The sequence below is a fragment of the Cebus imitator genome, unplaced genomic scaffold (assembly GCF_001604975.1).
Source record: "Cebus imitator isolate Cc_AM_T3 unplaced genomic scaffold, Cebus_imitator-1.0 Scaffold117, whole genome shotgun sequence".
NCBI classification, from domain to species: domain Eukaryota; kingdom Metazoa; phylum Chordata; class Mammalia; order Primates; family Cebidae; genus Cebus; species Cebus imitator.
In genome coordinates this window covers 8,504,870-8,523,943 of record NW_016107432.1, presented here as the reverse complement: position 1 = coordinate 8,523,943, position 19,074 = coordinate 8,504,870, and the positions used below count along the sequence as shown (strand labels likewise).

Here is a 19,074-nt window from a genome sequence, read left to right as displayed (position 1 = left end):
GGGGATCCCCGCAGAGAGGGGCCGCTTGCGCCTCAGCGCCAAGGAAAGTTTGCCTGGCACCCCCTCCCAGCCTCTGCCCTCCGCCGGCCGGGCCTGCCCTGCGCGCCCCCAGGCCCAGCGCGCCTCCGGGTGAGTCCCTAGGAGCACTGCCCAATGGATCGCTCCGGGCCCGCCCCCTCGCGCGCTGATTGGCCGCCGCCTCTCTGGCCTCGCCTTATTAGCAAGTTCCCTGGCTGGCGGCTGCCGGACCCGGAGCGGGCTAGTGCTCCCGGGAGCTCGGCCTGCGCGGCGGCGGTGATCGGGAGCCAGGCCCAGCGCGCCGGAGCGGGCCTGCCGGGGAGGGGCGGGAGGCGCGCGGGAGGGTCCGCCCAGCCAGGGCCCCGGGCTTTCCTAGAGGCCGGCCGCGCTCCCAGCCAGCCCGAAGCCCATGCCCGGCGGCTGGCCAGTGCTGCGGCAGGAGGGGGGCCCGGCTCTGCATGGCCCCGGCTGCTGACATGACTTCTTTGCCACTCGGTGTCAAAGTGGAGGACTCCGCCTTCGGCAAGCCGGCGGGGGGAGGCTCGGGCCAGGCCCCCAGCGCCGCCGCGGCCACCGCGGCCGCCATGGGCGCAGACGAGGAGGGGGCCAAGCCCAAAGTGTCCCCTTCGCTCCTGCCCTTCAGCGTGGAGGCGCTCATGGCCGACCACAGGAAGCCGGGGGCCAAGGAGAGCTCCCTAGCGGCCTCCGAGAGCGCGCAGGCGGCGGGTGGCTTGGCTCAGCCCCTGGGCGTCCCGCCCGGGTCGCTGGGCGCCCCGGACGCGCCCTCTTCACCGCGGCCGCTCGGCCATTTCTCGGTGGGAGGACTCCTTAAGCTGCCAGAAGATGCGCTAGTCAAAGCTGAGAGCCCCGAGAAGCCCGAGAGGACCCCGTGGATGCAGAGCCCCCGATTCTCCCCGCCGCCGGCCAGTGAGTAGCCAAAACCCAGGCGCCGAGGGAGGGGCCGGGCGGTGTTCGGGCCTGCGGCGTCTGCGTACCTGGAGCCGGTGATAGGGAGCCGTGGGCTGCAAGGCCGGGTTTTGCGCTTCCCTTCACTCCCACCCAGGAAGAAGGTTCCAGACCTCCTCGACTTGGCCAGAGACGCAGCGGGTGGGAGTTAACGGACAGGACACCAATGTCTGGACACCCTGTCCTCCTGTCCCCACCAAACGACCCCAGAGTCCATGATCCCTCATCTGATCCCAAACTCCGTTTCCTCGCCGTCACCCCAGCGGATGAATGTGTGTGGTGCGGACATCTTCCCTGCACGCGGAGTTTCACTTTCTGGCAGTAGGACCTGGTGTCCCCTAGCCCCTCATTCCTTGCAAGTACCTCTTTGCCTAGAGGTTCCGAAGCTCCAATAGAATTCCACCTCCCCCCGCCCTTCAAGTTTAAGGCAGATAGTTAGTGCTTTGTGTAGATGGATGATTCAGGGGTGGGGACCTTCAGGTTTCAGTGGAGGGGGCGGGACACCAAGTCAGTTAGGGGAAGGCGCCCTCGCTAATCCTGTCATTAAAGCGGACTCCAGGTGCCCACGATGCGTTCGGGCTGTGATTCCAGTGCCTCACGGGCCCCTGGCTGCTCTACTCAGAGAACACGCTCGGAGATATTTCAGGAGCACGGGAAATTCCCAAGTTTTCCTCGTTTCCTCCGATTATTTTGCTCGGCATAATAGCAGTCAGAATTCAATGGCGTGTTGCTGAGGAATGATTTTTATCTGGGGATTAAAAGTCTTTGAAAGGCCAGTCCCTCCTAGAGCCTAATGGCCGGAGAAGGTGGCCCTGCGCTGGGTTGTCGCCACAGAAGGGAGTGACGTTTCTCTCGGCGCCCGCCCCTCGGGCGGCCTGGCGGAAAGCGAGTTGGGGGCCAAGCGCTTCCCGGACTCCCGGTGGCCTCAGGCGGGGAAGAAGCGGGGTGTTAACACGAGATTTCGTTTGACTCACATCCTGGTGATCTGAGAGTCCAAAGGATCGGGTTTTCATTGTTGGTTGTTGCTGATTTTTAAAGAAGTGTGAAAAAATGCATACTTAAGCAAAACCCGCGTGGTGTAACATCCTCAGTTTGAATTCACTTTCTGCCAGGAAAACTGCTGCATAGGCAAAGTGTCCTTTCCAACGCTTAGGGCTTTGGGCCCCAATACCCCAAAGTCAAAGTGATCCCGGCTGTCTTGGGAATAATTTGTTCCACGTTTAATCCGGGGACAGTGCCAGCGGACCCCATCCCTGACCTGCACCGGTCCTGCGCTCTGGTGCTTCCTCATTGCCCACCCTTGAGATTTATTTTTTTGCCCACCCTTGAGGTTTATTTTTTTGCCCATCCTTGAGGCTTATTTTGAAGGCAAAAGAAAAAGACAGCTGGGCATGTTGGTGTCTGCTGACTTGCCACAGGTCGAGGGGAGAGGCGATCTCAACCCCTGCCCCCACCAACACACACACACACACACACACACACACACACACAGATGTTTGAGTGGGGCCAGAGGGCCCTGGTGCCAGGAGTGAACGCAATCCAACAGAAAAGTGAAACAATCAAAAGAAAAAGCCCTTTAGAATAAAGCAGCCCCAGGTTCTCGGCTCCCGGTGACACTTTCTATTTCTAGAAGAGGTGTCCACAGCCCACCCGCCTGCGCTGCTCCACCTCTGGTCTGCGGGAACTACCCCTAGAATCACATAGGAGCCCAGCGTTCCAGGGGAAAGTATAGAATTTGATCTGGATTCTATGCCACAGAATGGCCTATGCCCGCACTGAAGCATTCCGTGGGTACTGATAAATGTTCGGCCAACGCGTGAAACTAAATGTGGCCTTGGGCAAGGTGCAGGGCCTCTTTCGGCATGTTTCGTCACCTGTGTTAGAATCCACCTTTCCTCTGCGTGGCGGTGGGAGGAGGCCCGCCGTGAAGGCCTTCCAAAGTCACAGGGCAGCTTTACAAAGGCACTTCCACCTCTTCCCAGCTGTTTGGGCCTTACATGTGGACATCGGGCCTTCAACATGGGTATTTTTCTCCTGGAATCTTCGTTTCTCCATTTGCAAAAAGTAGACAGGAACGTCTTCCCTGTGGGGTTGCAGTGGGAATTGGAGAAAGTATCTTTCAAGTGCCTTGCACAGTGCCGGGCACAGAGGCACTCTGTGACAATCCACATTTGCTATTGTTTGGCCATTATGACTATTTCCTGGGCTGATTATCCACCTGCACCTCTCTCTTAATCCCTTGCTTTTTTTTCTCTCTCGGCCCCAGGGCGGCTGAGCCCCCCAGCCTGCACCCTGCGCAAACACAAGACGAACCGTAAGCCAAGGACGCCCTTTACCACCGCGCAGCTGCTGGCGCTGGAGCGCAAGTTCCGCCAGAAGCAGTACCTGTCCATCGCCGAGCGTGCGGAGTTCTCCAGCTCGCTCAGCCTCACCGAGACGCAGGTGAAGATATGGTTCCAGAACCGCCGTGCCAAGGCAAAGAGACTACAAGAGGCAGAGCTGGAGAAGCTGAAGATGGCTGCCAAGCCCATGCTGCCACCGGCTGCCTTTGGCCTCTCCTTCCCTCTCGGCGGCCCTGCAGCTGTAGCTGCTGCAGCGGGTGCCTCACTCTACGGTGCCTCTGGCCCCTTCCAGCGCGCCGCGCTGCCCGTGGCGCCCGTGGGACTCTACACGGCCCATGTGGGCTACAGCATGTACCACCTGACATAGAGGGTCCCACGATCGCCCACCTGTGAGGCCAGCCGATTCCTCCAGCCCTGGTGCTGTACTCCGGACGTGCTCTCCTGCTTGGCACCGCCTGGCGCCTTCCCTTTAACCCCCACACTGCTCCAGTTTCACCTCTTTGCTCCCAGAGTTCACTCTCTGAAGTCTGATCCCTGCCAAAAAGTGGCTAGAAGGGTCCCTTAGCACTCTTCTAGAATTTAGACCTACACTCTTGAGTTAAGGGTGGGGGAACTGAGGGCAGAGAGGTTAAGAAATTTATCCAAGGTCCCCAGCAGAATTGGTGGTTGAAGAGAACTAGAGGCCAAACCTCCAGCATAGCTGTTCCCTGTCCTGACACCAAGCAGGAAAAGCGCTGAGAAATTGGTGTCTGATGATTTTGGAAATGAGAACAATCTCCAAAAAAAAAAAAAAAAAAAAAAAAAAAAAAAAAAAAAGGAGCAAGCCAGGGAGATGAATACTAGCTTCTTCCACTGAAAAACTTAAGAGAAGTTCAACAACAAAACATTTGCTCTGGGGGGCAGGGAATATACAGATGATTGCAAAGGTAGGTTGAAGGGACCGCTCTCTTACCAATACCAGAAACACAGTTATAAAATTTAAAAAAAAAAAAATCTCTTTCTATTTAACAGTACATTTGTGTGGCTCTCAAACATCCCTTTGGAAGGGATTGTGTGTACTATGTAATATACTGTATATTTGAAATTTTATTATCATTTATATTATAGCTATATTTGTTAAATAAATTAATTTTAAGCTACAAAAATTATCTTTACTGATTTGGTCTTTTATGTTAATTTTGCTTCTTGCCATGTCTTTATGTGTACAGTTGCTTTTCGGTTTGATGGTAGTTTTATGCCAGCAACTTTGAAAGGTGACAACACGGTATGCAGGGACAGAGGGGGATGTCTTTTTCAACACACAGGACAGACCTGCATTAGCAAAGTCAAGTGCAGAATTGAAGCAATTACCTAGGATAATTAGGCTCAATTTTCCAATTCACTTTAAGCTGAAATCGACACTGGCTAGGGCAACTCATAACCAACTCTTGCTTTCTTTCTCTCCTTTTAGCCTGTCTGTGAAAACAAAGCAAATCGCCCAAATGGTTTGATGACTGTAGACAGCTAATCCAGACGATTCCCACCTCTGCAAATCTGTTTTTCCCACGGGAGGCCAGGTGGGGGATGGAAGCGATTGCTTTGCCTCTCTAAATTACCCCCAGTGTAGACGCGGTTTGTGGAACTAATTTTGAGCTGCCAGACTATAAATGCCTTCTCACCCCCTATTCTGGCCGCTAAAAGCACAACACAACATAACAAACTTTACAGAAAATCCAGGACCACCTTGCACTCTGGCCTGGAAAGTCCTCTACAGGAGCCCTGTTTTCAAAAGCTCACAAACTCGGTTTTTCTTTTACACAGGGGGTTAAGATCAGTCTTCTAGGAGAGTATATTTGCACGTGCGCCAAGTTTAGCTTTCCGGGGAATTCTGCAAGGACGCTGAATGCAGAAAATGACCCCCTGGTAAATAAAGCCTATTAAGCTCCAGGCACCGCTCTGTTCTCTTTCAAGTTCCTGCCGCGGCAGGCCTGCGCACCCATCTCCTGCCCCAGCCTCTGTCCGGCGGTGGCCCCCGCCTCCAAACTCCATGCAGGATAGCGCCTGATCGTCTGCAATAAGTCTTTAAGAGGAGAAGCCAGAGGCCTAAAGATGGTTCGAAACCTAGGTACCTGGCGTTGGACTTGGGAAGGGGGGAACAGCTCCACAGATAGAGACCTTAAAAACAGAGTCCCAAGCGCAGCACGCGCGGTTTCTAGACCCAGGGCGCTGAGGTCGGCCTAGGAATTTCCAGCGAACTCAGGGTTGCTGGAACGCGCGGTGGGCAGGTTTTGTGCAGGCACCGGGCACATTCCGGACATCCTGGGCCTCGGATCGTCCAGCCTCGGCAGCTCGGGTAAAAGTTCTGTCATCCCTGGCCGGGGCTGCAGTATGAACTTGTTACAATCCCGCTCCTTAAGAAAGAAAAGCTTGCTATGGAGAGCAGGTTCCGCTCTTGGGGAGCCCCGGAGCTGTTGCCTTTGCCCTGGGAGCTTCTACAAAACCACCAGAGCTCAGGTCTGGGCCTTTTCGTCCCCAAAAGGGGAGCTATGCCTAACAAGTTCTCAGACTCCCACGTCCACGCAGCTCTCTAAAGGTGCTTGAGGGCTGAAGTGCTTCGCCGCTTTTGTTACTTTTCTCTTTTCTCTATAAACTAAGCAATCCTGGAATGACGGCGCGCAGGATACCCGGCTTCCTTTCCGCAAATCTGGGTTCCTTTCTGGAACACCCTAGAGACTGCCTCGTCGTAGGGTTAGCATTGAATTTGAAGTCAGAAGAGCCAGGGTAGTTCAGTGTGGCTCAAGCCCGCCACTTACTATGAAAAATCACACCATCTCTCTGCACCTCCGTTTTCTCGTCTGTGAAATGAGCTTTGGACTCTCCCCCCTACACTTCAGGATTTGGGGGAGGTGTCAACATGCCCCTGCGCGAGAGGGGGCACCCAGGAAATGCCGGGTGCATCTGAGTTTTCTTGGCTTACTGCGCAGCACTGAAGTTTGTTTCTGCCCGTCAGTGATAGAGAAATGGCGGGGCAGGATCGGGTGTCTCCCCTGGCCCCGGCTCCAGGGCCTCCTGGCTCCTTGGAGTTTGGCAATTTAGGGTAGAGGCAAATTTAGAGCAACATAATTGCGGTAATGAGCAACGGCTCGCGCTCTGCAGACGCGTCGCGGCTCCAGTGAGGCGGTAGCTGCAGGCGAGGCGGGCATGCCTCCCCGCCCCCTCCCTGCGCCGCAGCCCGGGTGCAAGCGCTCGGCTGCCCTGGGACCCCAGCCGGCGCGCACCTCTGCCTCTGGCTGCTGGCCTGGGATCGGGGCTTCCTTCCACTTCTGGGTTTCTAATCTCCCCACTTTTGTTTCTGTTGGTCTAGCTGTTGTTTGCCCCCTTTTGTTTCCTAATTCCCTCTCTCAACAGGGTGTGCACACAGAAGGTGCTCGATAATTGTTTGCTAGATCGGAGCGGCGCGCTGGTGTGAGAAAAAAACCCACAGTCACAGACAGCCGGGTCCGGCCGGAATTCGCGGCTGCGCCCCGGACACTGCTTCTCATCCACCCCAGTCCTTGGAACTCGGTTCCCTGGTCTATCAAGTGAGGGCGGAGTGGCCGGGAGTTTCCTGGGCCTGTTCCTTTATGGACCAATTTCCTTCTTTGGCCAGAAACATTTCCTTCTTTGGATCTACCAGGCAGAGTGGCCACCTTCTGGGCTGGGAGGCAGTGATGGAGGAGTCTCTGCGCTTAGAGCCTACCGTGTGCCGGGAGTTCCCGCTCACGCTGACTCCCAGCAAGCCTAGGAGATTTTCACAGCGCAGAGAACTGCGGCTCAGAGAGGGGTCGCGGTTTTCCCAAGGTTACACAGTTAAAAGACGTTGCAGGAATTCCAACCCGGATTCCACTGGAGGATTTCCCTCCGGTTGACAGTCACCTGGTGCCTGTGCAGCTCTCCCCGAAGTGCGAGTCTCGCTGGTAAACAGAGAGCAGAATCCGGGCCCTAGTTCTGAATTTAACTCCTTGCGCCCTAACCACGTACAGTCACTGTCCCTTGAGGAATGAGAGGGGCGTCTCACTGGCCCTGCACGCTGTGAAAGCGTTTTGGTTTTGTTGGGGAGGAGACGGAAGCTTCAGTTTGCAAATCAGCTTCTGGCCACGCAGTCAGGACCAAAGCCGTCCGTGGCGTGGAAGCGGGGCAGAAATGAGGTTACCTGGCGGAGAGGGACTTGGGTTGCCTCGAGTTTTGAGCATAGGTCCGCGGGGCCCGGGCGGTTGGGGACCGGGAGGCTGGGGTGGGTCTGGAGGCCTTGTGCTAAGAGCGCCTTGTTTTAGGGTTCCTTTCTTGGATCGCCAAATCCGGGACTGAAGGCCCAGATTGCGCAGGAGGCCCAGCGAAGACAGTTACTGGTGAGGCAGGAGCCACGAGTGCGAATCCTACTGCTGCCCCCTCCCTAGTGACCCAAGGCCCGGAGGCGAGCCCAGCTCGGTCCAGGCCTGCGCCCCGCGCCCTGCGCCCCGCCTGGAGCCCTCGCGGGCACAATAGGAAGCGGCGAGGAGAGGCCGCGGCCGCCTTTCAAATCGGCGGCTGGCGCCGGCCTGGCCGGGCCCCCGGGGCAGCGCAGCCTCCAAGGCTCCGTCCCGCCCTCCCAGCAGCTCGCAGTGCCCTACGGTGGAACAGTCCCCGGCCCCAACCCCCAAGTGCCATCACCAAGTGCCCACTCACCAGAGCACCCCCAGCCCCCTACTCCAGACTTGTGTGGAAAATTTTCCGCTCCACTCAAGAGCTCCCACGCCTGCGGCGCACCCCGCCCGCTTCCCAGGCCAAGGGGGGCCCTGCCTCCACCCCGCCTGCCTCCCCCACAGCGCCCTCCCGCGGCCCTCAGCCTACAGCCCGCTCTTTCAGCGCCTGCTCACTGTAGCTCCACACCGGACGCTGGCCTTGGCTCCTTGCGTGACAAGCAGAGCCTCAAGTGCACGTCGTCCACACGACATACCAACACACGCTGAAACAGACACACATGACACAAACACATATGTATAACCCACATGCAGACACCAACATACACCATGCACACACACAAATCAACACACATCACCCACCGCACACACCCAGCACATACACACAAGGCTGACAAATACACACACAACACATAAATCAACACGTACCAGCAACACACCCAGCCACACACAACCAACATATGCTAGACACAAAACCAACACACACGCAACACCCACAATCAACACTCACCTCCAGCACCCACAGCCCTAGCTATAGAGGCAACCGTGCACACTTAAGTCCTCTGGTTAACATCCCTACAGGGGTTCTGGTGACACAGACACACATTTATTGGGGGAAAAGGGGAGGGATACCCTAGAGACAGACATAGATGGGAGAGAGAAATCAAGGAAAGGCATGGGAAGCTCAACCCAGCAAGTGAGATGCACAACTCAGAGCATAAGGCAAAAGGCGGTCCAGCTCTGGGTGGTCTGCTATGCTGACACCAGAGGGTAAGCCTGGAGTCTGGCTCCACGCACGTGGGATCAATCCCTGGACACAGAGCTTTTACTGGGAGGCCTGGAGAATCGCTGGAGGGAACGCTGGGAGCTCCTCCAAGAACAGCCACTGACTTCAGCTCTCCTTTCTCCTCCTGAGGCTCCTCCTCTGGGACTGCCTCCGGCCTGCCTGGTCCTGCACACCCACCTTCTCCCACTTAGGCAGAGGGTTTCCGAATAAATCCTGGCTTTGGTACTTACTGTGTGACTTTGGGCAAGTTCCTTAACTTCACTGAGCCTCACTTTTTCCATAGAAAGTGTGGAATCGTCACAATTGCTTCTATTGTTAAAGGAATAAAATGAAATGCTTGGCACTACCAGCGACTAACATTGATTATGAGTTCTGCCCTTAGATCAACTTCAAAGGCGGGGAGGTTACCTCTGTACCTTCCTGGAAACTTCCAGAGTCAAGGCCGGCCAGTGACTCAGACATGGGGCTCAAATCTAGGTTTTCCCCCTCTGGATGTTGGAGTCTGCCCCTAATGCCAGACTTGCAGGGGCTTGCGCACCGGTGGGATGCATAAAGATCTGCCTTTGTGTGTATGTGTGTGTGTGTGGGGGGGGAGGGTTAGTTAGGATAATTCAAAGACCCGCCCTCAATTTAGGGTCTGATTAGGGGCAAACGGAAGGGTTTCCCGACCCTTAATTCTGAGTTGGGCGGGGCAGCAGCCCTACATGGCGGCGTCTGTTGCACACTTCACAGTCGAAGAGACCTTGGTGGGATCCGAGCCGCGGCTGTGGGACCTCAGGGGTTGCTTTCTCCTCCAGCAGCTGGGTGCCAATTTTGATGACGCACGGGGCCGCCCAGACAATGCGTGCGTGCGCCCGCCTGGCGCAGCTGCCCGGAGTTTGCGGAGTTTAAGGAGCGGGAGGAGAATCCTCAAGACCCCAAAGCCTCCCCTTCGCGAGACCACTCCTAGCTTCACCCGCCCGGCGCTTTCTCTACTCCCTGCGGCGCCCTGTTTGTTGCCTTTAGAAGAGCCGCCCCAAGGGCGGGCAGGACTCGGGAGCTTTGAGTCGCTGTTTCTCTGACGATGCTGCATTAAAAAAGATATCCCCTTTTCCTCTCTTGGTGACTCCCGTCCTCCCCACTCTCTCTCCCCCCTCCACCCCCTCCCCCGCCCCGTGGCAGCAGGGGCTTCTCCACCGGAGAAATGTCTACATCCTCTAAAAGGGATGTTTGTGGCAGACTGAGACCTTGGGTGGGGCCCCCCCACTTCTCAAATTTTCCGAGTCTCAAGCTCCATCTGTGTTAAAGGAGCACAATCATGACCCCTGGTAGGTCCTGAAAGAATGGAAGGGAAAGGGCTCTCCACGGGCTGTTCCATCACTTGCGTTCCCAGTTTGATGACGGTGGGGACGTTGTCACAATTATTCCGCCTAGGGTGACCGCAGCTGACATGTGTAAGCGCTTGCATGTGGATCAGAACCCTTGGAATCTAAGTTTTCCATGCTGATTATGCCAACGAATCCTCACTACCAGGTGAGCATGTGCCATTGTGACTGGTTTCATAGACTGAAGCATAGAGTTCAATGACTCAGACAAGATCACACAGCTGGTGAGCGAGAAACTGAGCTTCCAACCCAGAGAGCCGTTGCTGGGTGCCACCATCTGGCTCCCCTAAATCTCAGTTACCTGGTCCTCGGAATGGGACCACTTCCGGGCTGATGCCGCTGAAACTATGGGTGACTCCAAAGGCAGCGCGCTGTTAGAATTCCCGGTGACAAGGGGAGAGCCAATGAGAGCCCGGAACAAAGAGGCGGGATGGTGCCCTGAGCGCTCTTCGCTGGCAGGTTCTTCTGCCAGCGCGTTTGGAAGTCCTTATGCTCCAGTCCTCCGAGGGTGTGTGTGGGCGAGGGGAGGTCATCAGGGTGGAAGCAGAGTCCTTCCACTTGTCCTTGGAAAGTGCCAGGAAGGGTGGAATATCATTTTCTGTGCGCCACTCTGAACCCGGAATGAACACACCTTCACCTCTTTTATTCTCCTTATGACACAGGCACTCTTATCAATCTGTTTCAAGTGAGAAAACCGAGGCACAGAAAGGATATGTGACTTGCCAAAGGTCACTCAGTGTCTAAGTCCCGGGCTGGTATTTCCCACCAACCTCTGCCGCTGCCTCTGCCATGAAAGCATCCAACAGCCAAGCAGGCATCGGGGAAGACAGCGCCTAGGGCAGACCCGGTTTCTATACTTGGCAGAATTCCCCTTCGGCCATGGTCAGGTTTACCTCACTGTAGGTGCTGGCTACATCCCTGAACCCACATTGCACTGGGAGAAAATGCTCTAAGTGTTGCCTGAGGGATGTTTCATTGTCACCAATGGGCCAACATCCTTCTTTACGGATGAGAGACTGAGGCTCAAAAGAGTTTCGTGATTTGGCCGAGGTCTGGCAGAAAGGCTGGACAGAACCGGCATCCCCGATTTTAGTTCAGCTTTCTTAAATTAATTCCTTCGGCGGCGTTGAACAAGACCACCACTAACAGACACGAATTCGGGTAGAGCTGAATGCTTCTAACTCGAAAAGTAACGAGACGGGGGCAGGAAGCACAGTCAGAGCTTCTTTTTGGCGGAGCAGTCAAGGCAGGCCTCTCAGCGGAGGCGACTTGCGGGTTGAGACCTGAAGGGTGAGGAGGGGTCGGAGTGTGAAGAAGGAATCTCCCATTGGGAGGGGACTGGCAAGTGCAAAAGCCCCAGGGAGAGCTGAGGTTGGCGCGGCTGGACCCGGCCTTAGGCGAATTTGGAGTAGGCTTAGCGTTTTGTGAAGCTCCGGAGGCCACCCGGAGGAGAAAGATGGGGCCAGGTAGAAGGGGCCCGCGGGTCCCAGCTGGAGAGGGAGGTATCAGTGACCGGAACCAGGGGTGGTCGCTTGAGTCGTGCCTCGTCCTCGGTGATTCCCCTCCTTTCCTTTGATTCCTAGACCCCAAATCCGAGAGGGTTCCCGAAGAAACTTCGCAGCCTTGCAGGGTGAAGCATCCACGGGACCCACGCATGTTTCTCTTCCTTCCAGAGCTCACCTGGATTCCTCAAGGCCCAGCTGCGGGCCGGGAGTCCCCGAACTCTGCTTGGCCAGCCTGGGGCCAGCTCAGCCTCAGTTGTGGGGCGGAGTCCATCGCGGACACCTCCCTCCCCCTCCGGGGCAACCGCAGCTCCCAACTTCTGGCTTTCTCCTCCCTCTGACACCCTCCGCGGCTCCCGCGGCCCAGCTGCGCGCCAGCTGTGCGAGCCTGCTGGGCCTGCGCTACCGGAACGCAGTCATCCTCCAGGCCCTGCCCGGCGCCCATTTCTCGGCCCAGAAAACTGAGACCTGGAAACCTGTGAAGGGAGGGGCTGCTGCGTATTGCTCGAGGAGGTGCAAAGCCAGACCCTGTGCTCAACGTTCCGCTTGGCGTGGTGCCATTTAATCCGCCCAAGAGCCGGGCGACTTAGGGAGGAATATTATCCCATTGTACACAGGGGCACACTGCTGCGCAGAGGCACGAAAGTACCTGCCCAGGGTCTCCGCTAGGCCCACTTCCAACCCAGGAAGCCAAGTGAGCAACCCGGGGAGCAAAATGTAAGGAGACCTTTCAGGGTTGTGCAAGTGCGGGGTGCCTGGAGAGAAGGGAAAAGGGATGAACTATCCAGAGAGGAAGGCACCACCGCCCCCGACGTCTCTGAATTGTCTCAAGTCTGCTTCCGCGGTGTCTGCTGTGCCCATTTAACAGAAACAGAACAAGGGTCCCAGAGTCTTCTCTGTTTTTGCAATCAGCCCCTGGCCGCCGCCACCGGCACCTGGGATTTTATTCACACTTCAATTCCTGCCCGAGGAATTTATGACAGTGCCCAGTATGGCACCGCGTGGGGATTCGAGCGCCCATTCCCCAGTGAGCGCTTACTCTGAGCCTGAGTCTGTGGAAGCTCCCTCCCCGCTCCCCCAACCCCCCCAAGCAGGCGCTGTCTGCCTTAACCTATGCCAAGGCTTCTAAAGGAAAGCATTGCCTTTGTTCTTTTTCACGGACGGGTCAACTGTGGACCCGTCCAGAGATGTCAAGCCACATGCCCAAGGTCACCAAGCAGTTTCTGGGTGAGCCCTCAGAGAGTCAGAACTCCCAACCCAGACCCCGGCTTTCCCCGCGCCCTCGGGGACCTCAAGGGGAGCCGCGAGAGGCGGGGTCACAGCGGGAACTTCGGGGCGGGGACGCAAGGAGGCGCTGGGACCCTTTTGCCCTGAGTGCTCCTGCCCCGATCCTCCTCGGAGAGGCGGGGCCTTTGGGCAGCAGAATGCGAAGATCCTCCCAGCGGGAAATCCGGCAGCTCCCTTCCAAGGGAAGGGCCAGCGGACCACCTGGCCCAGGAAACTCCACTGTCTTCACGGGTGGGGAGCAGGGGCAGGTGCACCCCAGGAGCTCGGTATACAGATCCGTACCTGTGCCACGTCCTCAATTTCCAGCAGGAGAGCCCTGGATTCCCTGACAGCCAGGCTGGGGGAGGCAGGGCAAGCAGGTGGAGACCCCTGAGAGGACTTCTTCTTGCCGCCGTTTTTTCCCCTTATGGTCTCTCTTTTCCCTCATTTTATTTTAATAAGATTGCTATAGTTCTTATGTTAAAAGGTGTGCGTGGGCAGTGGTTCCCAGAACGCTGGCTCCTTCAGCCGCTCCTCTAGGCGCAGGGTAGGAGTGAGGTGCTGAGGCCCCTGCTGTGCTGGAACATGGTCCCTCTCCCTCAGCAGCTCAGGATCCTAGTGGAAACTGCTGGCACTAAGAAGGAATGTAAAAAACTCTACCAAGCCAGGCAGAATATACAACAGAGCAGTGAGATAGTGATTGAGGTTGGGGGGGCTGTTTCCCAAAGAGGGGACATGGGGGACATTTGAACGGGATAAAGGAAGTTCAGGCCAAGGGACCAGCAATTGCAAAGTCCCCCGAGTCACTGAGTGGGCAGAATTGTGAGGCTGTGACCACACTTCAGCCTTCAGATGACCCTGGCATGATTTGCCTCTCTGAAAGGCATCCCTGCTGTTCATCTGAATTCACAGACCTTGTCTCCTCTGGCCTTCATCATCTAGCAGGGAACACGCATGAGTTCTCACTGTGCCCATTTTACAGATAAGGGAACTGAGGCTTTGTTACTCGTCCATGAGTAAGGAGGTAAATCTGGGATGAGAAAGCAGGCCTCGGTCATTCCAGGACACCCAGCTGACTCCAGGCAAACAGGTTTAGGGGAGGGCTTAGGTCTATGCCTACATCTCACCAGCACCTTCATTCCAGGAGGGACAGGGCAGGTGGTTTGGATGAGCTGCAAGAAACGTTCTGGAGCGTGGAGGGCACAGCACATCACCCTCTTGCTGAGAGAGGCCGCTGGAGGAGATCAGGAGCTGTTGGTCTCTGAAGTGCATTGATCTCTAGGGGGGGTTCTTTCTTTTTCCTGTATATCATCTGCCCTTCCTGGGTGGGATTCCAAAGATGTCTGAGAGAAAGCACCTGCCACTGGGGTCCAGCCACAGCCAGGTGGGACCAGCGTGCACCTGGCCAGGCTCACCAGGATTGAGTGGGGTCTCTGAAGTCATTTACCTGAATGAACCCCTGACCACTGCCTAGGGAGTGGCAGGACCCAGTCTGGTTTCATTCCCCCATGTTGGGCTGGCTTCGTGGGCATGGCGCCTGCACTCAAGGGTGCCATGCTTGGGGTGTAGTGTGGCTATCACTATCTTGAAGTTCTCAGTGATTTTTATCTTTGAATTTATGTGTTATAAGTGACATGTGGTGGGACAATGGGGCATGTTCTGGGCACTTGGACCTGCCTCCAATGCTTCCCTGGGACAGTTCTTGGCTGCCTGCTTTTTACTCCCTGGGAAGACAGGCCCTGCCCAGCCTCCAGCTCCCTGTCCCCACTGTAACTGCCACTGCCTTCCACCTGGGAGGGGCCTGGGTGCCAGTTCAAGGAGAGTCAGGGCTCAATGTTCACATCCCCAGCATCACCAGGTGAGGCATGGTGGGCAGTGACTGTCCTTGCCCTGTGCTAGCAGTGACATATGTTTCGTGGGCAATGTGGGTAAGGGGGCGCCTTTCACCCAGCCCTTGTTCAGGTACTCAGCACTTCCAAGCACTGAAATTGCAGTGCCCTTGGAGGTTACCCATCTGCCATTGTTTGAGGCAGTGGCCCAAGGGAAGAGGAGGTAGATGCTTGACTTAACTTCTCCACCCTGGGTCCGATTTGTCAGCTGATGGGAAAGAGAGTTAAGAATGAGAGCCATGCCAAGTGTGCTCACATGCCAAGTCACTGTTGGGGACCTCTAGGTGCCTGCGATGATCTGCCCTCACTTGCTAATATCCCTGAGAACACATGAGGGAGTGTGGCATTAAATAGGAAATTAAAACAACAACAACAGCAAAATCATGACAGGTCAAGAGCAAGACCACAAAGAAAGGAAAAAGCTTTGCCTGAGAATACCTTTAGCAACACTTTCCCCCTACTTTAGAAAAGAGGCCCTGTGTTTTCCTATTTCACTGGACCCTACAAATTATGTAGCTGAACCTGCCCGCATGTGCTGGGTGTCTTGACCTGGTCAGCAGGGCTGGGCTACAAAAGGTCTGGGTACAGGCAAGAGCAGCTTCGCAGCCAATAAACATGTCTTCATAAAATAGGACGCCCCACCCCCCTTCCATGGGACCCTAGCTTTACAAGGAGACACTCTTGGCAGCGTGCCAGCAGGAACTGCCACCGGATCAGGGCTGACATATCTGTAGCAGGGACTCCAGAAGTCCCAGGCTCTGAATCAGAGAGCTGGCAGGGCATGAAGACAGCCATGGGTACACGTCCTGAGGGGCCACCGGAGGGCACCCAGGTTGAGAGGAGTTGGTGAAAATCCCAGCATCACACAGGGAGGTGGAGCGGAGCGGGATAGGGCACTCACGTGGTGTGGTCCAATTTCAGCCTCTTGCTTCACAAATCTACCCTGAGAAGGGACCCTACCTCCACCCCTCGCCAGTTCCTTCTGAAGTCATTGAGGGAGGAAATCATCTTCTAGCTGGAAGGGGTTTGCAAATCCCCCAACTTGAAGCGTTCAAGCACCTCTTTATTTGCACCTTTTCCAAGATCACATGGAGTCCTTCTGTAGCTCCCGGCGTTAACTCCTTTACTCTGAGCACTCCTCATCCCCAGACGTCATCTATTTGCTTCCTGTCTCTTTTTGTCCCACTGGAATGTGCAGGAGCTTTGTCAGTTTCCCTCATTGCTGTGACCCTGTGAGTCCTGAGGGCTGATACATGGTGGGCAGCCCAGCAATGTTTATTGAATGAATAAATGAAACCAATCTCTGCTCTCATGCTTCCCTGTGTGTTTCCAGGTATGGAGCACTCACCCCTGTGGGAAACAGTTAATTTGTCCATCTGTCCACCTATTCACTTAGCATTTATCTTACCCATAATGAGCACCAACCACTTATTGAGTACCAACTGTGTACCAGGATACCAACTGTGTAGCAGGATCTGGGTTAGTGCTAGGGACACACTGATGAAGAGGGACAAAAGCAAGATCTCTGCCCTTATGGAGCCTAGAGTCTAGGGGTGACAGATATCAACTAAAGATTTAAAAAGCATGAAATATTCATCTTCATAAGGGATACTGTGCTGAGAGAGAACTCAACATGTATTATAGTATTTAATAATCACCTTGGATGTGAGGTCACTGCAGCACACGGAGACATTTTTATCCCTGTTTTATGAGAAGGAACACCAAGGTCATAGAGGAAGAAACTGAACTTCAGAGAAGGCAGGTCACACAGAGGTACCTGAGCTGCAGAAACTTTTTTTTTATTATAAATTTTTATTTTACTTTACGTTCCAGGATACATGTGCAGAACGTGAAGGTTTGTTATCTGCGTAAATGTGTGCCATGGTGGTTTGCCATGGCACTTACGAGCCATCACCTAGGTTTTAAGCCCCACATGCATGAGTTATTTGTCCTGATGCTCTCCCTCCCATTGCTGCCCGTCCCCCACTGCCCACAGAAGCTTTTTGATGACTTATTTTATTTTATTTTATTTTTTGAGATGGAGTCTCACTCTGTCGCCCAGGCTGGAGTTCAGTGATACCATCTCGGCTCACTGCAACCTCTGCCTCCCAAGTTCAAGTGATCCTCTTGCCTCAGCCTCCCAAGCAGCTGGGATTACAGGCACCCACCATCATGCCAGGCTAATTTTTTGTATTTTTAGTAGAGATGGGGTTTATCCATGTTGGCCAGGCTGGTCTCAAACTCTTGACCTCAAGTGATCCGCCCGCCTCAGCCTCCCAAAGTGCTGAGACATCACACCTGGCTGATGACTTATTTTACAGATGGAGAAACGGAGGCTCAGAAATGTTAGAGAAATTTTCTGAGGTCACACAGCTATTAAATGTGTCAGACAGTTCAGCCCTAGTCTGACCTTTATCTGGCTGACTTTGAGTCCTGGCTCTACTCTCCCTTGCCCTCCTAAGTCTTTGATTTTGCTAAATGTTCCTATTCCTCTGATGTCCCTTGCCCTGGCCCACAAGTCCCTACAGGATGTAGCTCCCCTGCCTGCTGTGATGTCAATGGCTGATTCTGGCTGTCTGTCCAGCACAGTGCACACACCCTTGCCACAGGGCCTTTGCACTTGCTGTTCCCTCTCCCTGGAATGCTGTGCCCTGGTTATTTGTGTGCTTCTCTCTCTCCCTTTCTCCCCAGCTCAAGTGACTTCTGGGTGCCTCAGAGAAGGTTTTCCTGCCCCCTTGCCTAAAATCGTGCTGTTGTGAGTCTTCATGGTTCCTCTTCACCTTGCTTTGCTTTTCTCCATTTAATTCACTGCATGGCAGCAGAGGTCATACTTACATGTTTGTTTATTCTTTGTCTCTCCCTCAGCAGGCTCTGGGCTCCATGGGGGCAGTGGCTTCATCTGTGTAGTTCCCTGATCTCCCCAGCACCCAGCACACAGTAGGACTTTGGTATTTGTTAAGTGAATGAAGGATTTTTTTTTTTTTTTTTCTGACACAGAGTCTTGCCTGTCTGCCAGGCTAGAGTGCAGTGCTGGATCCTGGCTCATCTCCACCTCCTGGATTGGGTTCAAGCAATTCTCTGCCTCAGCTTCCCAAGTAGCTGGAATTACAAGCGCACGACACCAGGCCCAGCTAATTTTTTATTATTTTACTTTTTTTTTTTAGACGGAGTTTCACTCTTGTTACCCAGACTGGAGTGCAATGGCGCGATCTCGGCTCACCGCAACCTCCGCCTCCTGGGTTCAGGCAATTCTCCTGCCTCAGCCTCCTGAGTAGCTGGAATTACAGGCATGCACCACCATGCCCAGCTAATGTTTTGTATTTTTAGTAGAGATGGAGTTTCACCATGTTGACCAGGATGGTCTCGATCTCTTGACCTTGTGATCCACCCGCCTCGGCCTCCCAAAGTGCTGGGATTACAGGCTTGAGCCACTGCGCCCGGCCCCTATTATTACTTTTTAGTAGAGATGAGTTTTCACCACATTGTCCAGGCTGGTCCTGAACTCCTGACCCACCTCAAGTAGGTCTGCTTGCCTTGGCCTCCCAAAGTGCTGGGATTACAAGCATGAGCCACTGTGTCTGGCCTTATTGAAGGATTTCTGTCCTTGTTCTGCACAAGAGGAGCCTGAGGCTTGGCAGAGCTGCAGGATGGCAAACTGGCCCCTGCTGAGCTCTGAGCCCAGCTCTGGGGCCTGTCTTTCCTGCCATGCATGCTCAGGCAAGGCCCCGCAGAACCCAGGGAGGCCCAGGAGTTATGGAGGTGGATGCCAAGAAGTCAGCAGCCTCGCCTGTGACAGCTGGCCATGGCAGTCATGTCCCTGGAACTTGGATTTGGGGGAAAATGATAAGGGTGAAAAAGTCGGCCCTCATTTCCATGTAGGCCTGCCAGCTCCACTCATATCTTACTACTTACCTGTCCTGACCATGCACAGGACAATTCAAGATTCCAAGAGCTGGACAGGCTTAGGATGACGGGGCTGCCAGGGCTGGTGCTGAAGGGAAGTGCCAATCTCTGAGGACTTCCAGAAGCCAGAATGTTTATTTTCTAGTTCAATCCCCGCAATGATCCAAGAAGCTGGAATCTTAATACCACCTCCCCTTGGCTCCAAGACGGTGTGTGAGGACCCACATTCCCCTCCTTTTCTTTCCATTTGGGAAAGTTCTCTCAATTTTCCTAAAGGCTTACGTTTTACGGTGTCAGAGGAAGTATGAACATAGGAACTGGCTGAGTCTGGGGGCTCAGG

The 19,074-nt window shown here is 54.8% G+C and overlaps 1 protein-coding gene across 1 annotated transcript; it reads left to right on the top strand.

The window, feature by feature from the left end:
- The first annotated feature begins 245 nt into the window (after positions 1-245).
- MSX1 (msh homeobox 1) lies at positions 246-4,471 on the top strand. The gene is made up of 2 exons (XM_017539156.1): positions 246-945; positions 3,251-4,471. Exons 1-2 carry the CDS (start codon positions 477-479, stop codon positions 3,691-3,693), a joined length of 912 nt encoding a protein of 303 aa, XP_017394645.1. The 5' UTR covers positions 246-476; the 3' UTR covers positions 3,694-4,471.
- The last annotated feature ends 14,603 nt before the right edge of the window (positions 4,472-19,074 follow it).

Excerpts from the sequence above, each read along its gene's own strand:
- MSX1 (XM_017539156.1), top strand. The coding sequence starts at position 477 with ATGGCCCCGGCTGCTGACATGACTTCTTTGCCACTCGGTGTCAAAGTG. Across the intron at positions 946-3,250 it reads ATTCTCCCCGCCGCCGGCCA|GGCGGCTGAGCCCCCCAGCC; the intron begins GTGAGTAGCCAA and ends TCTCGGCCCCAG.